General features: G+C 35.8%; 1 protein-coding gene across 1 annotated transcript; it reads right to left on the bottom strand.

Moving 5' to 3' along the window:
• Positions 1-702: 702 nt before the first annotated feature.
• Positions 703-27,726, bottom strand: LOC146005504 (tetratricopeptide repeat protein 5-like). Its single transcript, XM_083144751.1, has 10 exons — positions 27,645-27,726; positions 23,352-23,484; positions 20,612-20,829; positions 18,038-18,280; positions 17,192-17,245; positions 16,060-16,245; positions 13,491-13,666; positions 12,120-12,264; positions 5,111-5,294; positions 703-1,403 (listed from the first exon to the last, which is right to left on the bottom strand). The coding sequence occupies exons 1-9, from the start codon at positions 27,705-27,707 to the stop codon at positions 5,178-5,180; spliced, it is 1,335 nt and encodes a 444-aa protein (XP_083000877.1). The 5' UTR covers positions 27,708-27,726; the 3' UTR covers positions 703-1,403; positions 5,111-5,177.
• Positions 27,727-27,778: the final 52 nt, after the last annotated feature.

Raw genomic sequence — 27,778 nt, 5'->3', positions numbered from 1 at the left:
TCAAACTTAGGTTTTCATTCACTATTTTAACACGAAAATGGCATTTTATGAACCTCTTTTGACCCCGAAATATGCCAAGTTTTTGTACCAAAATCTTGATCTTTTATTCACCATATGTGGCTTTAATAATAGCACTACTTGCTAATTGTTTTTATAAAATAACTGCAGTTTATTGTGGTGGCCCCAGTGAGTTGTAAAAAATGATTTTGTGTTAAATTTCAATTTTTTTCTTCTCTTCTTTTAACTATCATCATTGTGAGGAAAAGTTTATAAATTCAATTTTCCACGAAAGGTCTGTCATTAGAAAAAAGAAAAAAATGATCTTATGGCTCTACAACACATAGTTCTCCTGCCATGATTTACTTTCTACATCACAGTAAATTTGAAAAGTGCCCACAATAAGGTCAATGTAATTATCTTACCTCTCTAGGTTAATTGCAATGATATGGATGAATGATGGAGTAAATTACAGAGACAAACAATACAAACACACATTCATGTCTTGTCCAGCATTTGAATTTATGGCTCCAGTATCTTAGAATATGTTCAACTATGCTAGTTAAGGAGACAAGGAACAAGAGTGGGGATTGAGAAAGAATCCAAATGTTTGCAGCGAATCAGGGCTTTTATCTTGTAAATGCAATGATACACAAAACTGTTTTCTTTTTTTATTAATAAATTACATTACAAAACATTCTTCGGTACAATGACAATCACATTATTAATTGCATAATCTGAGATGTTACATACAAAATTTAAAGCTACAAATCTGATTAGATTACCACTAAAAATGCTTTCCAAAAAAATAAAAAAGAATTCAACGTCTTCTCTGCTTTTAATAAAAATGATAATGCAATGCAATTATGCAATGTTGATTGGGCAAATTAATTATCTTATGTAAATAAAGCAATCTTATAATCTCATTTTTATATGATCACATAAAATCTAGATTTTGAATAACAGTTACCATCTTGGAATCAGTATTGAACTTTTAGGATTTAAATACTTTGTTAAAAGCAATGCAGCACTTAACAAATTCATATTGCTAACCTCTCCCCTTTCCTTCAATGGTATGAATCTGTGCTAGATTTTATGTAATATTTACAACAGTTAACAAGTAAGAGCATTTTAGTAACAGAAAGTTAGATAAAAAGAAGGAAAAAGGATGTCTGCTCTTAATTTCTTCTTTGTTACTGCATTTTTCCATTTTCAATAAAAGGAATGTATTTACTCAAAGCCATGTCTTTTGTTGGAAATTTCAGTCACAATTCAAATATCCTTTGCTGTTTTAATTTACAACAGGTCTTCTTGTTACTTTTTAATCTTTCAATGACCCTTATCATACTCACAGACATTTCTCCATCCTACACACACCTGTGCACATTATCCATTCAGCACATCAACTGTAAACAGAAAAAATAATGCATATTAGAAATTTATTTTACCACACTGAGTAAATGAATTAAACTTCTATATTCATAAAAACACAATGACAGAATGGTGCACTACATTACAGAAATATCGGATTTGTACAATTATAATCAATTTTACTGATCTGGCCTTTTGAGCTTCTACCAACATAGTTGAGACTGGCCTGTCATTCCTAGAAGCAATGCAAAAGTCTGCAAAACCAAATACAAGCAGTGATGAAATGCAAATGTGCTGATAAAATACTGCTTGGCAGGCCCTGTCCCCCAATGAACTGTTTGCACCTCATAATTTTTAGTTTTTGGAGTAAAACTACAACTAGCCTTACACAATGAACTTCACTTATCTTCACAATATCATCAACTTCATGCAGATTACAATCTATCATAGCAGATAGCGCTATGAGGGGAATTTGGTGAGGTACTGTGTATTGAGTTCTCTGGTTAAAAAAACAACAAATAAACATTGAGGATTCTGGAAAACTTTGGAAAAATACATTTAGAGTTCACGTGGGAACCCGGATTGTAGAATTTCAGTATCAGCTAGTACTAGTATTGAATTTCAATAGTGTTAACACTAAATTTGATTAATTTGGCTTATTTTACTAACTTTTCTGACACTTATAGCTAATCGCAAAGATAAAGATGAGAGATATGATGATGAAGGGACACTCAAAAAGAGCACCCATGCTCAGGCTCATTCAAACCTGGGATCCCTGGCATTGCAGTGCACTGTGCTAACCACTCTGCCAAGGAAGTTGTCAACAGTAAATTTGAGACAACAGCGATAAGTATCTGCTCACACTTAGTACAAGTATACAATACATTCATATTCTGGATTCTAGCTAGGAATTTTAGGTGCAAAAATTTGCCAATAAAGGTGCAAAAAAGGTGCCAATTTTTGTACAAAAAAGGTGCTAATTTTCAGATGTAGAATTTATTGTGAACAGTGCATACATATATGATTCAACTTGTCTGGATAAACACAGAGTATTCTCTGGTTTTAAATCGTTTAATATAACTAAGCAAAGAAAATTCTCTGATACATTAGAAAGCGACATAAAGGAAAACATGCTTCTTCTTACTTGCTTAGAATTAGTCATCTAGAAAACTGTTAAAATAGATTACATTCAAAATTTCTGTGTTCTTCTGAGTGAGGCTACATCTGCGGTCACTAAGCAGATACTTGTAAGTCAAAATAGAACGTTCAGCGTCAAGAGACACAAGTGGTGCGTATTTTGTTTTTAACCGATAATCCACATCCTTGTTGGTTGCGACTTCTTGAACATCAGAGTTTTTGGCTAAACTTTGTTCTAACTTCTCTTTCCCGACCCCTTGCAGCTCTCGTTGCACATCCATCAAAACAGCCCACTGTGCTTCCTTTTCAGGACACTGCTCCTCCAGTTTTGTGATTGCAGTAGTAATGAAAGAGAAGCCATGTACAATATAGAGTTCATCTTGCAATTCCTGTTTAAGTGCAAGTTTTTTGGATTTTTCTACAGCTGAGGAATCACTAGGCAAAGAATCTAAAAATTTCGATATTGTATGGAAATGATTGCAAATAAATACTACAGCTTTTAACCATGTACCCCACCTAGTGAGGATGGGAGAGGGTGGTAGTGGAAGTTTCGTAATTTCTACGTACTTCTATATTCTAGGAGTCCTTTTCAGTATTTTCTTAATGCTAGAAACAAATTCGTTCACATAATGTATATTCATCTTTAAGAGATTCACAAACTCGATGCAAAGCATGAACAATGCAGGTCACATGTTTTAAGTTAGGATGCATGTTCTTCAGATTAGAAAATGCAGCTAACACGTAAGATGCTTGGTCTGTAAGAACTAACCACACTCTATCATATTTTACGCCCTCCAGCCACAATACAAAACATGCATCATCGAAACTTTGCATTACACTTGCATTATCTGTTTTGCCGAGAAAATAAGTTTTTAAAAGCATGGGTTTCACTTGATGTCCATTGAGAGGTGCTACTAAAATGTTCAAAACGTACCTGTTTTGCCTATCTGTGGTTTCATCTAGTATGAAATTGACTGGATGGTCAGCTACTACTTGCTTGATCTGAGAGATTTTAGCTTCATAAAGAGGTTGAAGGTAAGATTTCCTTAAGGTGCTCTCATCTGGAACTGACTTCCCAGTATATTTTTGCAAATATGATTTCATGACAGGATTGTTAAGTTTCGAAAGAGGTATTCCACACGCTATAAATGTCCTTGCTGTCTTACTGAAAAATTAATTTGTATTTCTGGAACTCGAAGATGCAGGCGCCTCACCAATGAATTGCTGTCGCTTCCCACCTTTACCATCTCGTAGTTCTTTATTCCTGACGTGCTTCCCACTTTGTAGATGCTGCACAACCCGAGTGCGTTGGTGTTTGTCATCAACAGCAATAGAAATATCACACACATCACACCTCAGAACAGATCCATCACTCTGAATGCCGTCACCGCTAAACTGTTTAACAATGTCCTGTAGTTTCCCAACATTTACTTTATGTCTTGGCATGGTGAACAAGCAAATCCGATGCATCGATCAGTCGATCACACACTGCAGTTACCTTGCTCGCTGAGACGGGAGAAGGAAACGAAAACAAAACAGCTTTCCTACAACAATTCGTAAACAATACAGCATAGGACAAAAAGAGCACAACTTCTAGCAATTGTAACATGTCATTGTTGGCACTGTTTAAAGTCCGCACGCTTACTACATTAACGTCCAAGAACTGAAGAAAGCCGATTCATTGTTGTGCGGTAAACAAGAATCGCGTGTCAAGAAGCCGTGCCTCGAATGTGGGTGGGGTTAAACAGCGCGCGAGTTGTATTAAAAAAATGATAAAGGTGCAAAAAGGGCGAAAAGGTGCAAAAGGTTCTGAAATTGTGAAAAAGGTGGAAAAGGTTCTGAGATTGTGAAAAAGGTGCAACCGAAACACCATGAGTAGAGTTCAATACGTGCTTATTTTGGGGATGAGTCACTTTTTTTACCCATTTTCACACAAAAAATTTAAGGTGCAGCACCTAAAATTCCTAGCTCTAAGGAAATTGATTCATTATTTACCATTGTAATGGGTGTGTCAGCAGTGGGGCTACTTGCTTCCTTCTCCTAATACAGGACATAAGCTCCTTAGGAAAATCAGAACTAATGTTAAGTCACTGATTTAAAGATCAAATGTCTTGACTCAAGCAAATAAAGTGAAGATAAATTCCTCAAGAACAGAGCTGGAACTAAAATTGCTATACCTATGATAAAAGCAGAGACTGTGCAAGAGAGAACTCAATGCACACACGACAAGACAATCCCACAGAGGACCATCCTGATTGTGGGTTCAGATACCATATCCTCATCAGCCTGCAAAAATCTAGCCTAGACAGGTGCTGGAGCCCAGACCAGAAGGCAAGAGGGGAGAGGACTACCAAGAGTTGTGGAAAAGATAGGGAAAACAGTGCCAGAAGTCAGAAAAATAGCACTGGACCAGGAAGTATACATGAAGTGGATGATGGAACCTGACGCTTAATGGTAGAAGGGGATGGAAAAGAAGAAGAAGAACTTACCTTCATGAGGTGCAAATACATGAACATACTTATTCATCACTCTACAAACATAAGGCTCCATCAAGGAAGATTTCATTATATAAAATTCAGTTACGGTAATCAGTTAAAACACTTACCTTGTACAAGCACAGCACCAAGGCTTTATTTTGAATTCAAATGGTGGTTATCACAGTCATGCAAGCCTTAATCTTTCTTGTACGTTGATAGCTGAGCACCCGCCAACTGATCTCTTCCTAGTTTCCTTCCATTTACCACCATGACGAGAGGGCTTTCCACACGTATAGAATTGAAATCAAAGTTCTGAAAGGTAAAAGCACCTCTACAAGTAAGGACAGGAATGTAATTATCCTGGAAATTATGCAACATTTGAAGTTTTCATTTATTTTGCACCAAAATTGTGTGAAAAATTGTATTCTGTGGTTATATAACACATATTTTAATATTCTGGTGTAATTCTTTAATATTTTTGAAGCAAAGCTGGTAAATTGATGCTTATAATTGGAGTGGAATAACTTATTAATGTTTGGAAAAACTTTTGTTACAATTTTCAAGTATTGGTATTGGTGGGAATTGATACAAGTATTGGCTCAGCACTAATTAAAATGGTAAACAAGTACTTATCGTTGTATTAATATGATGCAAAAAAAAGAAACATATTGAACACATACAAGTAACCAAATATTGAGCCGCGGTAGCTCAGTCGTTAGGGCATCTCACTACCATGGGAGAGACCCGGGTTCGATCCGAGACTTTTTCAACCTGTTCAAGCAGCTCCGGTGCCCACCCAGCATCGTATAAAGTGGGTACCTGGAGGAAACTCTGGGGGGTACAGGCAGCCAGGGGCATGGTGCTGATCACATCACCCCAGCTCAGCTGAGATCAAGAAAGTGTGGTGCCCTAACCCCACACCCCCTACACACCTTCATGGCATGATGCAAAGCAGAGGGGAGCACTTTACTTTACTTTTACAAGTAACCAAATATCTGCAATATATAGAAATCCATATGCCTATTTTGTAGAAAGTCACCAAAATTGATAGATAATTCAAGAGAAAGTCAACAATTAGGTCACAAATGCAACAGTTGATAATGGCAGTTGGCTGTTTTGAAATTTGTCAACAGATGTCAGTACAACTCAGCTTGAAGACAGGTAAGGTACCAGATGCCAGATATTTCCTACGCAAGTGCAGTTTGTATTGAAAATGGACCATGTTCCACTAGTGTACAACCAAAGCTGTTGTGCATTTTTCTGTACAATAGGATTTCTTGAAAAACATAATCATGAGGAAATCTTCCTATGTGAAGAGTTTGTTATATGAAGTAGTACACAACTGAATCAATAGTGTCATAAATAAAGTTGCCGATTAAGACCAGTCTGATAATTCAGTTGAGACTGCAACGGAAGCAAATATACAGAGAATGGAGATGATTCATGCTTATAGACAGTAGAGCAACTGCATAGACCATTCTCATGTTTCAGTTTCCAGAATAATAGATTGGGATCAAGATAACAAATTGGTTGAGCACGGGTGCAAACTGGGTTGAGCAGTTTGCTGTGGGGAATGGGGTATATTGAGTTTCTTTTAGCATAATATAGGTACTTCAAATCTTTATTAATTTCATCCAATGGTTTATATTCTATAGTCAAGCAGAGCCGTAGCTAGAGATTTCTGTGCCCAGGGCAAGAATAAATTTCGGCGCGCCCCTGCACTCGCCTTGTTGAACTTCTACCATTTTTTTTTTTTTTTTTTTACGGGAGGAGTAGAAGCATTTGTTGTTGTGCCTTACTTAAATATGTCGTTCATTCAAATTGACATTTCATTTATAGTAATAATTGTAGCAATTACAACTACCAAGTTGTTTGTACGTATACAGGTATTCTTCTGAATCAAGGATCATTATTGACCTTTCGGTGTGCAATGGTAAAAAATCCTAGAAATGAAACTAATCCATGCAAAATAAAATATATCTTACCATATGAATAGCATATATATTTCTTATGTAGCAGAACAATCTCTAAGAAAGATCATTAATGTAATGTTTTTTTAAAATACATGAAACCATTACAAATACCCTGGAAAGTACAAACTTGCTAAAATCATTCAATATTAATGTAATGTTTATAAAGTAAAGCCTATTTACACTGCAAAATATTATACTGATGAGTTGAAATCAACAATAATAAAAACAAAAACGTATTAAGAACTACAATCAGTACATGATTATTTGATAATTCTCCTGTGCGAACATACTAGCTACAGTTTCACTCTTCTTGCCTTTCGACAAACGAAGTCATTAATAATATCATTGAACATAAGTGATTGAACTCTGTACTGACAAAATAGCCAGGTTAGTCAGCTTTTCTTGACTCAAGGAAGAACGCAAGTAATTCTTTATAAGCTTTAGCTTACTAAAACTCCTTTCACAAGATGCAATAGACGAAGGTAGAGTTAAAAATAGTTTCAATACAGTGACAAAATTTGGGTACAACTCAATACATGATATTTTATGAATGAATGAGAGAGCAGCAAGTGGTGACAATTCTGACAAGCATTCCAAGTGAAAGTCTTTAAAAAATGCTTGCGCATGATGTTTAAAGAACAACAGTTCATGAAGTAATTCACTTCCGTTGATATCCTCGGGGTATAATAAAGCCAGATCAAAGACTCCCTTTCTCAACGTTTCTTCTGGCATATTGCTTGGAATAATTACGCAAAATCCTCCAAAACTCCTTTCATTAGGTTGAATCGATCACCTAATGTTATTTGGCACAAAATAAGCTCTTTCTAATTTCTTGTACTTCATTTATGGCTACACTTTCATCTTCTGCAACTTCATTGAAAAAGTTGGTTTTCTTTTTGGGACGCTGTTCTCTACTTGCAATGTTCATATCATCGCAGATCTGTTTGCTTTTCTCAAAAGCGTTCATCACAATTGTTTCCCGATTAGCAGACAGAAAGCTTTTCAGTCCCTGTGAGTGACTAACACCTATATCTACTGTAACAGACTTTTCTTGTAGCCGTAGGTTAACGTCGTTTATAGATGGAAGGATATCAGCCCAGCAGAATAAGAACACAAGAAAGTTGTACTTCTTAAGACTGTGTAGCAAGCATTTGGCACCGTGTACTGTTTTGGGTGACTCTTTTGAGAGGTCACATAATTCCTCCAAAGCTGCACAGACATCCGGAAATTGGGTACTCAAGAGATTGTACTGTATTTGCTTTTGAAGACCACCTAGTTGCTGATTGACTCTTCACAGTCGTGTTGTTTCTATTTCCGGCACTGAAGAATCTTCGTTAGCGTCTGTGGATTCAACATTTTTCTTGAAAAACTTTGATAAAATCCTTGCACCTCTCTTATCTTCTTTATTTTACTGTTTTGAGCCCCAGAAAGTTTCTTGGAAGACATCACTTATAATAATTACACAATTTCGGATACACACAGCTTCATCAAAAGCACGTTGACTATACAATAGTCCTCGCAAAGTGAGTGTATAGTTCGTAGTAGCTACTAAACTAGAATAGCATGAGTGCTTTTGTGAAATTATGAGAGCGTCAATTCTGATTCCCTTTTGCCCGGTTGCTGCCTTTTGTTTATCGTAATGCTCTGAATGGGTCATTGTCGCATATGAGAATGCAGCCACTACTGACAAAGATCAAAGATGTCCGAGTATTGTTGTGTCTCAATGCCAAGCAGCATAGACTTTTATTTATTATTGTTGTTCTAAGTGATGTGTACTCTCGTCCTGTGCACCTTTTAGCTATTTGAAAGCTGCCTGGAAAGATCATTGAAAGAGTCAAAAACCATCACAACATATTCTTTTAAATGAAAAAGCTTTTTTGAAGAGATATTAGGAAAATTTAATACAGTTGTTATGACATGCAGACTGCAGTTTACACCAATAGTATTTTTACAACTGCATACACTATTGGAACTATTCACTAAGAAGTTGTAAAACAAATCCTCACTAACAAACAAATAATATGTGTATGTGTATATATATAAATTGGATATTTATTTTCTTTTATTTGTTTAAAAGAAGAGCCTGTAATGCAAGCACAGCAAGCAAAAAAATCAGATAAATATCTTTGCAAACTGGCAATGATATTGTTTTAATAGGGCACCAAAACTTTCGAGGGGATCGCATGCATTCTTTATTACAAGTAATTTTCAATGTTTTTCTTCTTGCCGTTCAGTGCCCCCTTTCATCAGTGCCCGAGGCAACCACCCTGCTCCCCCCCCCCCCCCAACAGCTACGGCTCTGTAGTCAAGTTAGAACTGAAAAAAATTAACTATCAGGTAAGAAAAATATCTGGTTTGCTATTTCATTCAACAATACAATCAAAAAATATGTTTTCCAATGTGTGGTGTTTGTTGTCTCATGTACAAAATGTACATTAACCAACACTATTTTCTTCCTCAGATAGTAGTTAATACTTCAATCAGCAAAGACACAGTCTAATGCATTAGTGAGTAAATGTATACACTGTAAACAGATGGTCCCTTACCCAGAATCAAAGGCCAAAGAAAAACAAAATATCGCTTGAGCTACAGTATGCTGTTGAACTCCCCTTTGACACTTGTAATGCCAACATTTTGCAACCTAAACTCACACAAATAGAACACATAACTTGAAACATCTCATAGAGAAAGAGGACAGGACAGTAATATAACTTCTGGTTATAGGCAGAATGGTTTCTATCTTTCCACATATCATTAGTTCATTCTTTAGACATCTAAGGCAAACAAGAAATCCTGCATTTCTCCCAACATTCCTGCTGCACCAGAATGCAAGTAGCACATGTATAAGCACACAAAGCACATTCTTGATAACCCAGGAAGAAGGAAAAAAAGCCAGCTTGACACATTTGAATATTAAAATAAAACACAGGAGAAATATTTTGTTTTGCACCTGTTTCTCAATTTTTTAACGATATCATGTACTTTCCTTTGGAAAGGAAAATAAAACTACACTATAATGGTTCATTTGAAATATGGAATAATTGTTGCTAATATTGGCATTTCTGGTTTTAACACACAATTTCAACTGTTTCAATCTTCATCAATGATGCTAACTAATGTTCTGTCACCATCAGACTTAAGTCAGTCTCGCAGAGTACTTAGGTATGTCCTCACTTGCTGATTAACCTTCAACTGGAAACTACATGTACCAAAGGCTTTTTCATCCTCAGTTCACGAAGGCAGCAAGAGGGGTCTCACATGATCCTTAAAAGCAGTCTTAACAATGGCAACTGCACACGTTTAGATGCTAATAACTGCTGAAGATAAGGGAAAATAATGTCTTCTCTAAAAAGTAAAATAGAACAACATTGGCACTGTTGAAAAATGCAGCACATGTAGCCCATAGCAGTGAATGTGAGAAAATAAATTTATTTCAAGTTGTTATGCCACTTTACAAACACACTAGCATAAAGTTGCATTACCTGTATATTACGATAGAGGTTGCATCTTCCAATTAATCCCTTTTCCTTACGGTTTTGAAATATATTCCCCAATACGAACTAGTTAAATAAATTACATAAACTTCACAACAATATTCAAAATTCAAAAACTGTGGTGTTTATAATAAGCTACTATTTTTACATTACATTGTAATTTCTTTGGTCATAAAATAGTAATGTGAGATTTACCTTGGAGATCATGAAGCAATAATTACAATTTGTAATTTATATTTACTGTGGCGCTACAAACAGGACAGTCTATTTGTTACAGCCAACATAAGTAGCTGTTCACTTCAAAATAGTATTCGTGTCGGTTGTGAAAATAAAATATCAGTATAACAGTAGCAAATTTTGACATGTGGACTATTTATGTAAAATAATAATAATTAGTAGACTCTTCATTGTAAAAAAAAAAAAAAGAAGAAGAAAGTGCTCCCCTGTGCTTTGCACCATGCCATGAAGGCATATAGGGGGTGTGGAGTTAGGGCCCCACACTTTCTTGATCATGGCAGAAAATGGGGGTGATGTGATCAGCACCATGCCCCTGGCTGCCTTTACCCCCCAGAGTTTCCTCCAGGTACCCACTTTATACGATGCTGGGTGGGTGCCGGAGCCACTTGAAGAGGTTGAAAAAATCCCAGTTCTCCCCCACCAGGGATCGAACCCGGGTCTCTTGCATGGTAGTCAGATGCCCTAACGACTGAGCTCCTGCGGCTCTTCATTTAATAAATAAAATTTTCCTCTCAGTCATTTGTAATGGTTGAATATTAAAAAATAAAAAATAAATAAAAATTTGCCTCGAAAAAAGTCAGACATCTATTGCTTTTCTTCTTCTTTTTCCTACTTCAGATGGCCAATGTGCTCCAAAATTCTGATTGGTAAGTTCTATGGTATCACGGATGGATGGATTTAAAGATAGTTTCTAATTATGTTGGGAACTGAAAAAGATAAAGCTCTCACATGATCTTTAAGTAAAAAAAAGCTAAAGTCAATGGGGAAGTGAGGACGGACCTAAGTGCCATGTGAGATTGGCATTAGTAGGGTGATCAACTTTCGGCCATGAATTTAAGGGAGACTACGAGAGATTTAGTTGCGACAAATTTTGCACATTTACTACGAGAGATTTAGTTGTGCCTTTTTAGCAGCACAGCATCACTCCAGCAAATGTTTATGGAATGGATTCTAGTATTAAACAAAAGAATTAATTTATATTTTATGTAATATACAGTTCACAATAGAGAATAAAAATTTACAAATTTTCATGTTTCTTAGTCCTAACCCATATGTTTTTGTCCACTGCTGCTGCAAAACTAAGCACCAATTAAGTACTGCAAGATATGACGCCACTTCTGCCCAGAAAATGTTACACGTGCAATATCTTGTAGTAGACTTGAAGTTTTGTATAGTTTGTCGAACTGAGAATGTGTTGAAATTTCACAATCTTGGTTCTTAATAAAATATACGGGAGAAATAGAATGTCAATATGGGAGCTGGGAGGATTAAAAATAATAAAAAAAAATAACTCTAACTGGGAAATGCGAGAGAGTTGGTCAGAGGTCACTTGATGAAGACTGATAAATATTGTGTTAAAACTAATAAGCTATGTTTTAATAAAAAACAACAATGTTTAAAACATAAAATTACAACATGAAAATTCAACTTACATGACCTTTGTATTCTAACTTCACATGTGTTACGTAAGGCTCTGGTATGGCAACAGAGTCTCCAATGATGACCCCTTTACCCTGAGCTAGATTATACACTGTTACAGCAACACAGGTTTCATCCTTGTCAATTAGGCAAAATGTACTGGAAAATAAATTACTCAAGATGAAAATAAATACCCCGTTCCTTCATCAATGCCATTGTAACAAATGAACACAAATATGCTGTACAATTTTTGAAGCGAGTGTTTTGAAAACACACCAGTGATAAACAAACAAATAAGTTTTAATTAAAATCAGAAACTTATGCTCCTATTGGAAAGCAACTGTATCTCAGTACAAGCTTCATCTACATGAAAAAGTTTATAACTTCCAGGTCTGCCTTTTTTCATCAGGGGACCAAAGCGAAAAAACTCAAATATGGAAAATGTAAAATCTGGGTAAGTTTTGTAATATTTTGTTCCACTAGGACCAAGAAGAATACATGTACAGCTTAACCAAGATAAATATGCCCCTGCAAACTCACGAACTAAAGTGCACAGTCATTTGTTTTCTCCTCTCGCTCCCCCTTTTCTTATCTGTGAGCCCTGCAACTACGGTACCCCAGGGATATTCTTATCTTAGTCAAGCTGTATAATGTGGGAAAATGCAAAATATGAAATTGTAAAAATGGAGTTACACTTTATGTCACTAAAATTTAATAGTGTCGATTTGTTCTATCTGCACTGAAATGTTAAAGGAAGCAACACACTCGATATATGGACCTGTTATAATTTATTTACAGGCAATGCATTATTACATATCTGCACCCCCCCCCCCCCATTCCCTTTGCTATACAGGGCAATTACATGTGAATAATAAAAATTGGTAACAGAACAATTAAACAAAATGAGAGTAACTATATCAAAACTTTACTGAAAATGAAAAGTGTAAAATTGACTAAAACCAAAACTGGTGGAGAGTACAATTGATCCAACAAATACTTCACAGTCTGAATTATATATTCTGTTGAAAATGTATGAAAATAGAGACCATGAGGAGGGCTCAGAAAGTAAGAACTGGATGAATGAAATTTTAAAAAAAATGTTAAACAGTAGGGTATTTTTCCAAAATATATTCCAACTGTACTTGTGCATATTTAAATTGTATTGAGAAATTTAACAAGATAAATGGCAGAATTACAGAAGTAATTCATATGTTATTTGTAGAAATACTGGGTCATTAAAATTATCCATCAAATTACTAACAAACCAAAATAGCCTTTTTTAAGCATTACCAATTTATCCCTACTTTTTTCTTTAACGATGAATACAACTTACAGTTGCAAATGCACTTACTGAGCTAAATTATAACTACAATGTTGCAACTTACAAAGGAACCGTGTCTGCCATATGAACACTGCACACAACCTTCCCAAGAACAACCTTTTCAATGTTCATTCCTTTGTCCAACTGCTTAATAGAAACACACTCCAGCTTCACAGTCTGTCCAACGGGAGAAGTATATGAACCTCCTTTGTATGGTCCCAAATTATTTGTGGTTATGGCCTGTTGAAGAGCATTGTATAATAGATACAGAGTATCTTAACCAACATATTACAAACAAAACTTGCAACTTTGATAAAAAGGACATGATTTCAAACTTCTATATTACAGACTCATTATGTGTGTGCGAATTACTCACAATAGCAATATAACACATCTTTTAAAAAATATTTAAAAATATTCAAAAAACACAAAAAATGGTACTTACGTTTTATGAGTATGTTATTTGTAAAATGACGTTTCGAGAATCTACTGTTCTCTTCTTCAGGTCCAAAACTTCGACTACAAAAAACTTTCCACAGCCACTTCAAGATATTTTAAAAACCAGGAATAAGGTGTGGATTAGATATGGGTTAGACAGGAATTCAAAAACTATACCTAAAATTGTTGTAGCCTCCATATTCCATTACAAATTAACAGTCCCTGAAGTTAAAATATCCTTTCCATCTAAAACACGTATTTCAACATTGAACAATTTAAAGGCCCGCATCATTTCACTACCCGCAGTAACCCCAGTATGTTTCCTCGCTGAATGCAGGAAGTTGTTTGCAAGCAGTTCTCCTCTCACTTACTTCCCCTACTTTTTCCCCTTACTCGCTTGCATCATGTCATATGCAAAGTCGTGCATTATCTGGGCTGCCCGAAGAGTGTCTGGGGTAACATTGAAACCAATTTTTCTATTTCTTTAGGGAGGGGGTTCCCAGAACAGGACTTTCTGAGCATATCATTGATATGGGACATAAAATTAAAAACTGGAGGTAGTTCGTAACGAAAATAAACCACTAAGTAGGAATGTGTATGAGGCACCATACATTTGCAGGGATAGAGAGAATAAATTAAATAGAGAGGATGGAAATGTAGATGAGCTTTGGGTTGAAATGTTTAGAAGATCGGAAGAACGCAAATATAGAAAAATTGGTTTCCATGTTACCCCAGACACTATTCGGGTAGCCCAGATAACGCACGACTTTGCATATGATATGATGCAAGCAAGTAGGGGGAAAAAGTAGGGGAAGTAAACGAGAGGAGAACTGCTTGCGAACAACTTCCTGCATTCAGCGAGGAAACATACTGGGGTTACTATGGGTAGTGAAATGATGTGGGCCTTTAAATTGTTCAATGTTGAAATACGTGTTTTAGATGGAAAGGTTCTTTTAACTTCAGGGACTGTTAATTTGTAATGCAATATGGAGGCTACAACAATTTTAGGTATAGTTTTGGACCTGAAGAAGAGAACAGTAGATTCTCAAAACATCGTTTTACAAATAACATACTCATAAAACGTAAGTACCATTTTTTGTGTTTTTTGAATATTTTTAAATATTTTTAAAATACGAGTACCTGTTATATATCTATATTACAGATTCTGAATTCTTATCACTTTTATGTATTTTCTACCTCTGCGGTGGATTAGATTTCTAGTGTAGTATTTTTACGTCTTGCTTTCTTTCAATAAAGATAGACTGAACGAATGAATTGCTGTTTTAAGTCCACTTTATGCACAGATAGGCTAACTGGGACTGGCCCTACAGTTTAAAGCGGGATCTGAACCACTGTGCAATGTGTATCCACTTGGTATCGAACCCAGGATCCCTTGATTACAAGGCAACGACATTAAAGAAATACAATATTTCAACAAAGACAACTAGCAATCATCAGGTGATTTATAATACAATCAGAAGAATGGATGAACGCATGACCTATTCTAGAGGAGGGATTACTTTTTGGGGAGGAGAGGACTCTCGCTCCCATATTCATCTGTTCATTAAAGATTTGTTTCAGCTGTCACCCAACAGATGGGGAAGAACGTCACTCTAGTTTAGTTGATTGATCGAGTTGGTATTTTAACTCCACTTTATGCACAGTAAGGCTAATTGTGACTGGACCTACATTTTAAAGTGGGATCCAAACCACTGTCTCTCCACCGAGTATCGAACCTGGGACCCCTTGATTGCAAGGCAACGACGCTACCACTGCACCATCGGGGAGGCCCATCACTCAGACGTTTAAGTAAAGGCACTTACTAGTTACTCTAAATCAACCTATTCTTAATAACCTGATGCATACCTGCAAGTGGATTATTGAGTAAAAATGAGCTGTAAGCTTTGGGTGTAAATGTAGAGCTTGAAGTATGTGCATGTGGGGTGTGAGTTAACATCCCAATATAGACATCTAAACTATAATGATTGCTTCACCCTGGACATCTAAAATAGCCCCTTTTTGGCCTTCACTGACTGGGCTACACAGTATTCATCCAGAATTATTGTGTGCAAGGAGAGTATTTACTTTGCTTGTGCATTTACTAAGTAAATATCTTCCTGAATAACACTAAGTATGTAATGTGATAAAAATATTCTTCAGATTTAACAGGCTGTATATTAACAAAAACAAATTACCTGCAACATATTGTGCAATTTCTTTCCTTTCAATCTCCCTTGTGTTTTGATCAGATCCTGGACATCCCCTAGATACTTAAGCAACTGGTTTTCTTGACCCTTGGGGTCCTCCCATGTTGGATCAAGTCTTTGAGCTTGTGAAAATGACTCCAGAGCTTCCTTGAATTCTTCTTCATATTTTAGTGCCTAGAGCAACAAGGAAATAATGAAAATATTACAAAATACATTTTATTATTTTCTGCAGTAAATTGTGACTGTTCACAAACTTCTTTTTAATATTATTAGATCACAGGGAGTTAGTTACAAGAAGAAATCAATAGATTGAAAGGAGTAAGACATTATCTTGTAATATTTTGTAGAATATTACAAAATATTCATCACCAGGCATATCAGAATCAGGATCACAGTAAGTAAAAGTCGGATAATTAAAGATATTCTGATATTCACACAGTACAGTGTTGTTATTTCTTTGGTATCCACGAATCCTGCAGTGTGCAGGGTCTGGACATGGGAATTTCTTTGTTAGCATCCCTTCATCAAATTCATCATCATCATTGTGATTATCCAAACTAGCAGCAAAGGAATGTAAAGTAATAAAATCATAAATACAATATGTATAATACATAATCAAATACTGTATATTTATTTCTGGCATGCTTTAATTGACATTACAATTCTTTTAAATAAAATCGGACTACCAGAACCTGTTAAATACCAGCCTTGTAACTAGTTCAAAAAATTATTGCATACTACATTGGAAACAGTAAATTTTTGCTCAGTCACATCCTACCAGTAGTAACTCATGAACAAAACAGATGAAAATGGATGTTTCACATTGTGCACAAGTTTGCTTGCAACATTACCTAGCTCAGCTTACAAATGATTTCACGTACAAAGCCAAAAAAAGTCAACTCTATAATGTGTGAGTGTAAAGGGAGGGGGCTCAAACTAAGAACAATTCAAGAGTAAACATTAATATCAAATTTAGGACAATAATATATATTACATTAAAGAAATATACAGTACATTTCAGGCAAGAAGCCAAAAAATGTCTGATTTAGTCTGCTCCCACACATGCTACTGTTAATACAAAGACAGAGATTTAACATAATAAAATACCAGAGTCACTTACAACACCTTTATTGTAATGCAAGCCAGCATCACTGTTTGCTACTATGTCTTTTTCCTGTAAAGAAAAACAAAATAGTTATCAGTTGTATATTAAGCAGATGATTTATTAATTAGCTGAAAGTGATTATCGAAAGATAGACAATGCCATGTTGGTAATTATGTTTATGATTCTTGTAATACAATATTTCTATAGAGAGCCTGAAACATGTTACTATCATTGACGTAACCCTAATATAGAAAAAGTAACACACACTTATAATTTGAATGAAACTTATATTTCTATTCCCAAGCTTCAGCATTACAAGATGTATCAGATCCTATCTCAGGTTTAAACAAAATATTTATTTGTGGTCCACACAGTGAACAAGGAGATGAACATGTTACTCAATTTCTGCATGAACATTTACACTTTTTATAATGAACAAAATACCATCAGTTATCATTTTGGGCAAACTGTTCTTATCAATAAGTCTAACATCTAAATAATGTCATATTGTATGATTTCTAGATCTTCTCTGTGTTTATGAAACAAAAATACACATATGCATCATATTTTACAGCAATTTTTTGTAGTTCAGCAACAGAATAAGCTCCTCACTATTACAATTTTCATCACTCTTTGCTCCACAGGAATGTATGTCTTTAGATAGAAAGCAGCCCATGCAGAAAAATTTAAATTTTCTGTCTACAATGGTGAGAGTAAAGATATTCTTTTCTAAAAACAAATGCAAAAATACGGTCATTTTATTTTTCAAATTGCATCCTCATGAAATAATGATCACATTATCAAGTTTACAAATTCAAAATTTATAGATTTAACAAAATATACCACCATTAAAATACTTACTGCCTGAAGATATGCAGACATGCAGAGTTTGATAGTTTTAGGGTTTTGAGCTATCGTAAAATACTGTGAAAGATAAGCATTTCCAAGAATGGACCAAGATACCCCATCATTTGTATCTAACTGCACTGCTTCTTTTGCATTTGTCACTCCTTCCTCAATGTTCTTTACTCTATCCTGGAATGACTTTGTTCTTTCTTGCCTTAGAGCCATTGAAAGGTTTCTCAGAGAAATCTTATTTTTCTTCTGCAAGAACAAGATAGCAATGTTATGAAGCACCCATGTGTAATGGTAGACTCACATCATGGTACATGATTACTGACTAAAATATTTTCACAGTATATTCCATGCAAAACCAGTCCTCATAATACAATTCACTGCTTCCCATTGTAATTGTGTGATAGTAACGTGCGAGGTGGCAGTGCCACTGCCCTTGAATCACTTGGTCACACGCAGCATCACTTAGATGATTTTAAGGAGGTAAAATGTTACGTTGTGCTTGCGTTTCTTGCATTCTTGTATTAAGCATGCCAGGGATTCCCAAACTTTATCGTTTCACGCCACCCTTAGTGTTTCAAGAAACTAAATTTCAGCCTTTTGCATTAGATATGGTGAAAAAAGGTAAGGAACATAAAATATAGCCTGAAATGTACTGAAAACAAATGTTTTTTACCCCAGTTTTCTATAATTTTTCTTAGCTGAGTTATCATAATTATCGCAACTGTCTGCATAGGCCAAAAATGCTGTAAGTGATGAAACAAAAATGGCCACCATTTTCAAACGAAATCTAGTTTTAGAAAAATAATGCCTGTTTTGAACTACCCTTGTACAGGGGTTAGAACGACAAACAAATGAAAAATTATAAAAATGGTCGAGCGACCAGTGCTGGACCATTTGGTATAGATTGACTGAAATTTTATGCAATATCCAATAAACGTAAAATTTTTATTAGGAGTAAAAAACCACAAACTTCATTCTTTTTAGAGAAAGAGCATATCTTTGCAATGATTTTCAACATCAAAAGATTTTGGTTCCATCATACCCACATGATGAAAATTCAGATTTTCGTAACCTAGTTTTCCCACCACAAAAATTAGGCAACAAGTCCATTATTAGTCTCTTTATAGGCATTTGTAAAATTGTTTGAGTGCTCATGTATTTTTTTCTGAAATCCTTGTTATTTCATTGAACTTTGTGTAAAATTTCAGAGAGATCTGATCATTGGTTAAGGAGAAAATAAATAAAATGTAAGCAAGGGTATCTTGTGTCGAGGATCTCAAGAGTGACAGACAACACTGATTTAATGACATTTCAAAGTGCTGTAAAATGAAAACCGTTTGAGATAGAGTGAAAAATTTAGGTGGTTTCTTTCAACCATAAAGGAAGGGTGTATACCAAATTTCATCGAAATCGGAGATGGTGGGTGACAAAATCTTAGTTTATTGCATTGCATTGTTGAATGACCCCTTCGTCTAATTTAAGTACACCTGTTTCACTTCGAATGAATACTCCAATACTAGCAGAACCAAAGGCATTCCTTTTTGGGTCAAGAGAATGCTTGGGACTGCATTGGGGAATTTTTTCCCCATAGGTCACAGTATCCAAATCATCGCCTGAACCTATTTTGGAAAAGAAAAGAGTTCCTTACTGTTTGGGACACACAGGAAATGTACTAAACAATTTCAGCGAAAAATGCAGGCTCGATCAGGACTCGAATATACTCTAGTATACTGTGCCATTTCTCTACGAACTGAGATACCAAGCCAGTCATGGTTTCGATTGATTTCTCGCTCTTGATGTTTCAACTTCGAGGGATTGTATCTATCAGCGCAACTGCAATGGGATCTGCTGACATGCGATGCCTAGATCCTCCAAGTATAGAGACATCAATAGTTTGCCTATATTCTGCAATTACAGTGGAACTTCAATTTTATGTTTTTCAGAGGACCACCAAGATAAACATATAATGCAAGAAAATGTAAAATTCAGGAAAAATTTCAATAACATATGGTTTTATTGAAACCATGAAAATTGGCTGTATAATGTATGAAAATGTAAAATTTTGGAATGTACAAGTGAAGTTATGTGGCTTATTATAATCTATCACATTAATACTGGGAAAAGAAGGAACATGAATAAAACTCTTTGTAAGGTGGTATACTGTATTGCTTTATACTATTTGTAGGGATGGGACAGATTAATCGGTACTCTATCAGTTATCGGCTGACATAGGCATATCAATGTGTCAGTTTATCGGTAAAATTACCGATCTGATACATCTATAAATATCTCAAAATTTAGTGCAATATTAAGCCATTTTGTTATAATTTTTTATGAACATAAACACATAATTTCTATTCAATACATTTTTAAGTATATGTCTAAATATGCAGCTTCTATTCTATTGCAAAATTTTGGTTTATGGTCAGTGAACCATTTGGAATTTTGTATCGGATCGGTAGAATATCAATATTAGTCAAAATTCATATTGCCCCATCCCTAATTATTTGTCCTGTACATACCTAATGTACCAAAAGAAGGTGCTGTTTGTATCAATAGTAATAATAATATACATACATGTTGTAAAGCTCCTTGAAAGCAGTTCTTAGCTCCCTGAATGTCGTCCTTCTTCCAATAGCACTCTCCAAGTTCATTCCAAGCATCAACGGATTTAGGATCAAGTTTAACAGCCTTTGAGAGAGCCTCCTCTGCTTTTGGCTCATACTGAGGACCCACATTTAATGCTCGCCCCTTCAGATAATAATACATGGCTTTGTTTTCCTTCTCAGCCACATCTGAAAATGTTAAACATGACATCACACTCTCGCACACAAACGCAAAAGTTCAGCAAAATATTGAGAGTAGACAATTTAATACTTGCGTGAAAAATGAAGGAACAGAAAGCAGGGTTTTCACACACTTTGACCATACTTAATGCACAAGAAAAGAAGCAAATAGCATAAAACAAAAACAACAAGGAATACAAAAGTATAAAATTTTTAAAAAATGATAAAACAAGAATATTCATAACTGAAAGCATGGAATATATAAAATTACTCATTATACAATCATGTTTCCCATGATAATCTTTCATCTTATGTTTGACTAAATGGATGTTGGCTCATGAATTAACATGCATCCTGTACATGTTACTGCAAAACATTTATTGCAAGCTGCTGTCATATGTAGTCGAAATAGGATTTTGATGTGAATATAGATGGCAACAGATATGGTAATTCTCACAATGAAGTCCTATGCAGATTTCAATACAACTTTGTCAAATTTATTAAGATTTTACATACAGCATGTTTGAAAAAGAACTCCCTAGTTTTAATGTGTCCTAGAATCTGTACAAAGTGACATACAGTATTCTAGTTTGTGGTGTTTGATTCATCAGCTCTCCAAGTTTGGCACCCTTGCAGTTGGTAGGTCTGCTTGACCTTGAGATGGCACCAGTGCTGTGTTTTTTCCTTTGTTCCCTCAGTTCAGTTCCGGCGTTCGTGTAGTGCAGAGCAACTCAGCAACAATGTGTACTCCGCAACAGAAAGTTTGTGAAAACTGAGTAAGTTATAACAGTGCAACGTAATTTTAGACGTCAGTATGGTGGTGAACCACCTACAGCAAAAACTATCCGTCATTGGCTAAAGTCTTTCAAGGAAACCGGTAGTGTTTTAAAAGGTAAATCACCAGGTAGACCGAGAACTTCCGAAGATGTTGTTGAACAGATCCGTGTTTCGTGTGTTCGGAGCCCGAAGAAGTCATTGGCCAGACGTAGTCTACAATTAGGAGTGCCTAAAGGTACAGTGTATGATGTTGTTCGTAAAAGACTAAAGTTGCGCACCTACAAATTGCAACTGTTCCATGAAGTGAAACCTACTGATAAAATCCAAAGGTATGAGTTTGCTGTTGACTTTCTACACAGAATTGATGATGATGACAATTTTTTACCAAACATTCTCTTTTCTGACGAGGCTACATTTTGTGTCAGTGGAACAGTTAATTGTCATAATTGTAGAATTTGGGGGGGGGGGGGGGCAGAGCATCCACATGAAGTTATTCAGCATCAACGTGACTCTCCCAAACTTAATGTCTGGTGCGGTTTGATGGAAGATCGTGTGGTTGGTCCTTTCATTTTTGTAGAAAAAACAATAAACGGGGACGTTTACCATGACATGTTCACAGAGTACGTCTGAGGCGGAAAAGGGGCTTGTGTTTTTCCAACAAGATGGCACCCCACCTCATTACAGTAAACAGGTGCGTGCGGTTCTTAACACTCGCTTTCCAGGAAGGTGGATAGGCAGGGCTGGCCCAATACCTTGGCCACCACGAAGCCCAGACTTAACCCCACTGGACTTCTTCTTTTGGGGCCACATAAAAAATGTTGTGTACAGTGCTAGGATCAGAGACATCAATCATTTACGGGAAAGAATCGTCACTGCGGTTGGGACAGTTACACCTGAAATGGTGAATACGTGGCGAGAAGTGGAATATCGTCTCGACGTGTGCAGGGCAACAAATGGATCCCACGTTGAGGTGTACTAACATTGAACAAAACTTGAAGGAATCCTCTTTCATGATATGTACTCATTGATGAAGTTTTCATTACTTTCCCTATTAAATTTATACTTAAAACTAGGGAGTTCTTTTTCAAACACCCTGTATTTTCTCAATCTCTGTTTTGACAATATAGATTACTATGAACGTCATGGGCTTCTTACCAACAATGATATTGTGATGATGGCAACACATTATGTTGTAAAAAAAAAGGACGAAAACAAAGAAGAAGTGAAAATTATACTTGTATGGTTTCTAAATCAATCCACAAGTTTTCATAATTTTCTAATGTCATATTCATTATGTACTACATTACTTGGGAAGCACACTCTCAACCAAGTGTAGATTAAAAGGGGGGGGGGGCAACCTGATGGCATAGTGGTATCATCGTCGCCTTGTAATCAAGGGATCCCTGATTCGATACCCGGTGGAGGCACATGGCACCGTGGTTCGGATCTCACTTTAAACTAGGTCTAGTCCCAATTAGCCTTTCAGTGCATAAAGTGGACTTCAAACAACAATTCTTCTGATCATTGTAGTTTTTCAATTTGCATGTATTTTAAATTTTACTTACTTAACTAATTTAATTACTTAGTTTTCTACCTCTTTAAGCTTAGCCCTGATGATGAGTATAAATGATGATCACACAAAAGAAAAAAATACAATGCAACTTCCTTGCCCTAGGTGTTCACAAGTTCAGAAATGAACATGCTCTGACAAACAGGCATAAAACAAAACAAATCTAGAGTAATGGCTGCATTACCTTTTGACTCATCAAAGCACTTCAATACTTTCTGAAGCTCTTCTTGAACATCTAAAGCTCTACAAGATGCATTTTCAATGGAATGGCCTTCAAAATAATGATCTCTATATAGATATAACTGGTTGACCCTTCCCTGAAAAGTAGAAATGATTACATGCTAAAGTACAGCACAAGCAGAGAATTTTAAAATAAAATTCAAAGCATGAAAGCATTCTGACAATAAATTAAAAATGGTATGTAACCTATTAAAGGATAGCATGTGAATTCACCTGCTGACCAAAACTAAGTGAAACTTTGACATGGTAATGTGGAACAAGGGGTAAGAGCAGAAATTATGTTTTGCAACATACATGTTTGCGAGATATAGATTCCAAAATGGTAAATACTCCTCGAAGTTAGGCATTTTATTCCAACAGCAGATCCAGAGAAGATGGATGTTAAAGATAGGTGTGGAAGCAGCCTATAAGACAAAATGGAAAGACCATGATGGTAATCACAGCCAAATTTATTGATTTCTGAAAATTATGACTGTAGTACCTATGGGATGCAAGGAGTGACCCTTTCAAAAGACATCCAAATATCAGCCTTCCAGGTAGTACATCCTCGACTGCATTCTTCAGTTTAACAAGCCTCTGGCATCTCTATGGGCTTGCATTGTACCTTATCCATATGAGTTTGTGATTATCCTTTCATCAATTTCATCTTATCACCTTTCATCATCATGATTAGCCAAAAGTGGCCAAAAAGAGACATAAAATAACTAAATCAATCATAGTACATCCAACGGTAAAATGTGTTTCAAACGTTAGTTACATTCAGTTGCATATGCATGTCAAATCTATGTAATGTTGGATATATGGCACATATGGCCAAGCACATATGTCAAAATGAGGATAATATAAACACTGAACACAACAAGGCACAAGGGAGAAATGTACTGTCATCACATCCCCTTTTACTGCCATCTACAAAATTAATATCTAACACATTGTGATATGAAGTATGGTATCCTAGTTAACCCTTCGCCAGGCATAGCACAGTATGGGTTGTTATTTTGAGGACGATAACTGATTATGTATAACAGAATCCATTTACATAATGAAAACCCAGTCATGAAGTTTTGTGACATACTCTGCCTGACATCTGATAACATCCAGATGCCTTGTGAACACTTTATATTGTTGTAAAAGTATACATGGACTTATCGAGGTGTTTCAGGTTTGCATACCTATCCAGAGTTCCAACATGTCTGTTGCAGCTTTCCTGCCATTGGACTGATTGTTATATTCTGCACTTTCTGCATCAAGTGCTTCATTTTCAATTTTTCTCAACATTTCATACATTTATCAGTGGGTGAACTGGCATGATTTACTTTGCTAAGTGGTACAAATATACTAACTCAATACTATTTTTCCTTAGAAATGGCAACTGTAGACATATAAAAATACATCTAAAAATGTTACATAATATTTGAGCTGAAGCTTCTAACTTATGTGCTCTAGTCAGAAGCATGTGTTACATCTGTTGACATGACAGATTAATCATTTAATATCCCTCTTAAATGCAAGTAAAAATGTGTATAAAATGTCAGAGTGAAGGCTTATGTTAGAGAGTGAGAGAGAGAGAAACATGCCTCATTTTTTTAAGTACGTTCTTGCACTAATGTATTACATTATTAATGGTTTATTTATAATATTCTTTGTTTGAAACAAGTTAAATTATATTATCTTAATGTTCAACCAGTTAAAAATATCATTTGAATCTTACCAACGCAAGTGTATAAGTAAAGAAGCAATTTCGAGCAAAATTTACATTTGGTACTAATCTGATATTCCCCGGACAGATTTCTTCATTTTTACAGAAGAAACTACTTATGGTAATAAGATCCTCTAGCATTGTCTAACATCTGGAAGGTGTTTTGTGTGATGTGAGTATGTTTCATAGCGGAAATTCAACCACTGACGCATAGCCCCACGAACCATTTCCGGTAAGCTTAGGGGTAATTATGCTATATCACCCGAACACCTCTCACTCGTTTAATTTTAGCATTGATACTTACCTATTCCGCATTGCGGAAGATTCTTGAAGGTGAAGTTATGCCCTTTTCAATAAAATAGTCTCAACTTTTCATATTACGACTCATTATTTGTCTTCCTTGTTCCGCTTGGGTTACAGACAATATGGCGTGCACTCGTCATGGATCGTTGCGCATCCTGCTTGTGTTTTGTCGATTTGGAGTGGGTATGCAGTGTTTCAACCTTCTTAACCGAAAAATACCTACTTTCATGTTCATTATGTCATCACAAACCATTGATAGATAGCCCCAAAAATTATTCACGATAGCCCCACAAACCATTGATGGGTAGCCCCAAAAACCATTCCCGATAGCCCCACGAACCATTGATGGATAGCCCCACGAACCATTTCCAGCAAGGTTAGGTTAGGTTGGGTTAGGTTAGGTAAGCATAGTTAAAAAAAAGAAAAAATCGAAGGAAAAAAGGCATGTTTGGAAACACTGGCGAGACCACGTGACTTTCGACGCACGTGCCATCTGCAGGTACATAATGAAAACAACGGCATAATGTTGTCGCTTTTCAGAAAATGCAAGTTCCTTACATAAAAAGTGATTATTTCTTATTCTGCAGCATTCTATGGTGAAGTTTTCAGTTTCCACGAAAGAAAATACCTCGAAGAACTTCGACAATGCTACAGTACAGTAAGTAGTTTCTCCTGTAAATTTGAAGCAATCCGTTCGGGTGTTATCGCATATTTACCAGGTTAGGTTAGGTAGGGTCACGTATAGGTTGCAATAGTTAAAAATTGGTTTTGAAAAAAATATCCGTAGCCCCACACACCATTCTCGCATAGCCGCACGAACCATTGACACATAGCCCCACAAACCATTTGCGGAAACGTACGTTCTTCAGTTACAAAAACACTTACCTTTTTTAAAAAAATTGCAATTACTTTGATCAATAAAACGTGGGTAAATTTCTCGTATTGGACAAACGGCTGAAATTTGCTAGTTCATTTAATTTGAATATTCGTACTTACGTATTCTGCATTGAGAAACATTGCTGAAGGTGGCATTTCGCTTATTTCACGGAAATAAGCTCTATTTGCGACATATCGAGTAAGTTTTCTTCGTTTCTTTTTGCCTTCGGTAACACACAAAATGGCGGTCACAGTTTCACTACCATACTCGGCATGCAGTGTTTCCACATCACTGCACCCAAAAATACCTACGTAGCCCGACAAACCATTGACGCATAGCCCCATGAACCATTCATACATAGCCCCACGAACCATTTCCGGTAAGGTTAGATTAGGTAGGTTCACTATAGGTTACAATAGTGAAAAATTGGTTTCGAAAAAAATATGCGTAGCCCCACACACCATTCTCGCATAGCCCCACGAACCATTGACGCATAGCCCCACGAACCATTGACACATAGCCCCACAAACCATTTGCGGAAACGTACCTTCTTCAGTTACAAAAACACGTGTTTGGAAACACTGACCAGGATTACGTCACCACACACAGGCTACATCCACCTGGAAGTATATGGATGCAAGAGCTTTTGTGCATGGGTCACACATTTATATCAAAAAATAGATGATTTACCGGCAAAATTCAATGAACGATGTAAGAAAACACTTTCCCGAACTTCCACAAGTTTAAAGAAACTGCATTCGGTAAGTAATTTCTCCTGTAAATTTGAAGAAATCCGTTTGTCCGATACGAGAAATTTACCAAAACGTGAATACACGTTAAAGAACGTTCCACGAAGCAGATAGGTAAGTACAAATGTCAAAAATTGACAAAACGAAGAAGTTATAGGTGTCCGGGGAATATCAGATTTTTACCTCACATTTAATCAAGCAAAGTGAAAAAATGAACACTTTCCAAACATATTCTAACGACGGAAATTCTGTAGATGAACGTTTTCAGACAATATTTGCAACAAAGCACGAATTTCCCTGCAAATCGAGGGAGGACATTCTTGAATCGGACAGCACTTGTTAAACGAAAGTAAGAAAACATTTCAAAATACAAAATGTTACCTTACTAAATGTTTGATAACTGGATATAAAATACTTTACAATCATATTGAATAGAAAATGTCCTAATACGGCGATTTATTCTCTGTAGTTATCAATCATATTAAATGACATATAGCTTCTACTCTCGTATCAACAATTACATCGAATAATTATTATAAGTTAGTACATACAGATGTGAGTTTGCTTAAACGCTGTTTCTATCATAGGCTACATTTAACCTTAACTTACACACAGAGAATCTATTAAATTTTTTTCTGAACATCTGTCTTTGTTATCCGCTCCATCCGCCATATTTGTTGTTTATTTATCCAACGATATCAGTGTTACCAAACACATTACATTCTATTACTTCATTTACTTTC

This window comes from Lepisma saccharinum, chromosome 1 (genome assembly GCF_977018435.1).
Source record: "Lepisma saccharinum chromosome 1, izLepSacc3.1, whole genome shotgun sequence".
Lineage (NCBI taxonomy): Eukaryota > Metazoa > Arthropoda > Insecta > Zygentoma > Lepismatidae > Lepisma > Lepisma saccharinum.
The sequence above is the reverse complement of the archived record's forward strand: the minus strand, read 5'-3'. Positions and strand labels throughout refer to the sequence as shown.

What these genes read in the sequence shown, in the direction of transcription:
- LOC146005504 (XM_083144751.1), bottom strand. Translation starts at nt 27,707, where the DNA reads ATGGCGGATGGAGCGGATAACAAAGACAGATGTTCAGAAAAAAATTTA. An exon ending in AATTGCACAATATGTTGCAG is followed by an intron (nt 13,667 to 16,059) that starts GTAATTTGTTTT and finishes GCTCTTCAACAG; the next exon opens with GCCATAACCACAAATAATTT. An exon ending in AGTTAGAATACAAAGGTCAT is followed by an intron (nt 5,295 to 12,119) that starts GTAAGTTGAATT and finishes TTTACCTTTCAG; the next exon opens with AACTTTGATTTCAATTCTAT.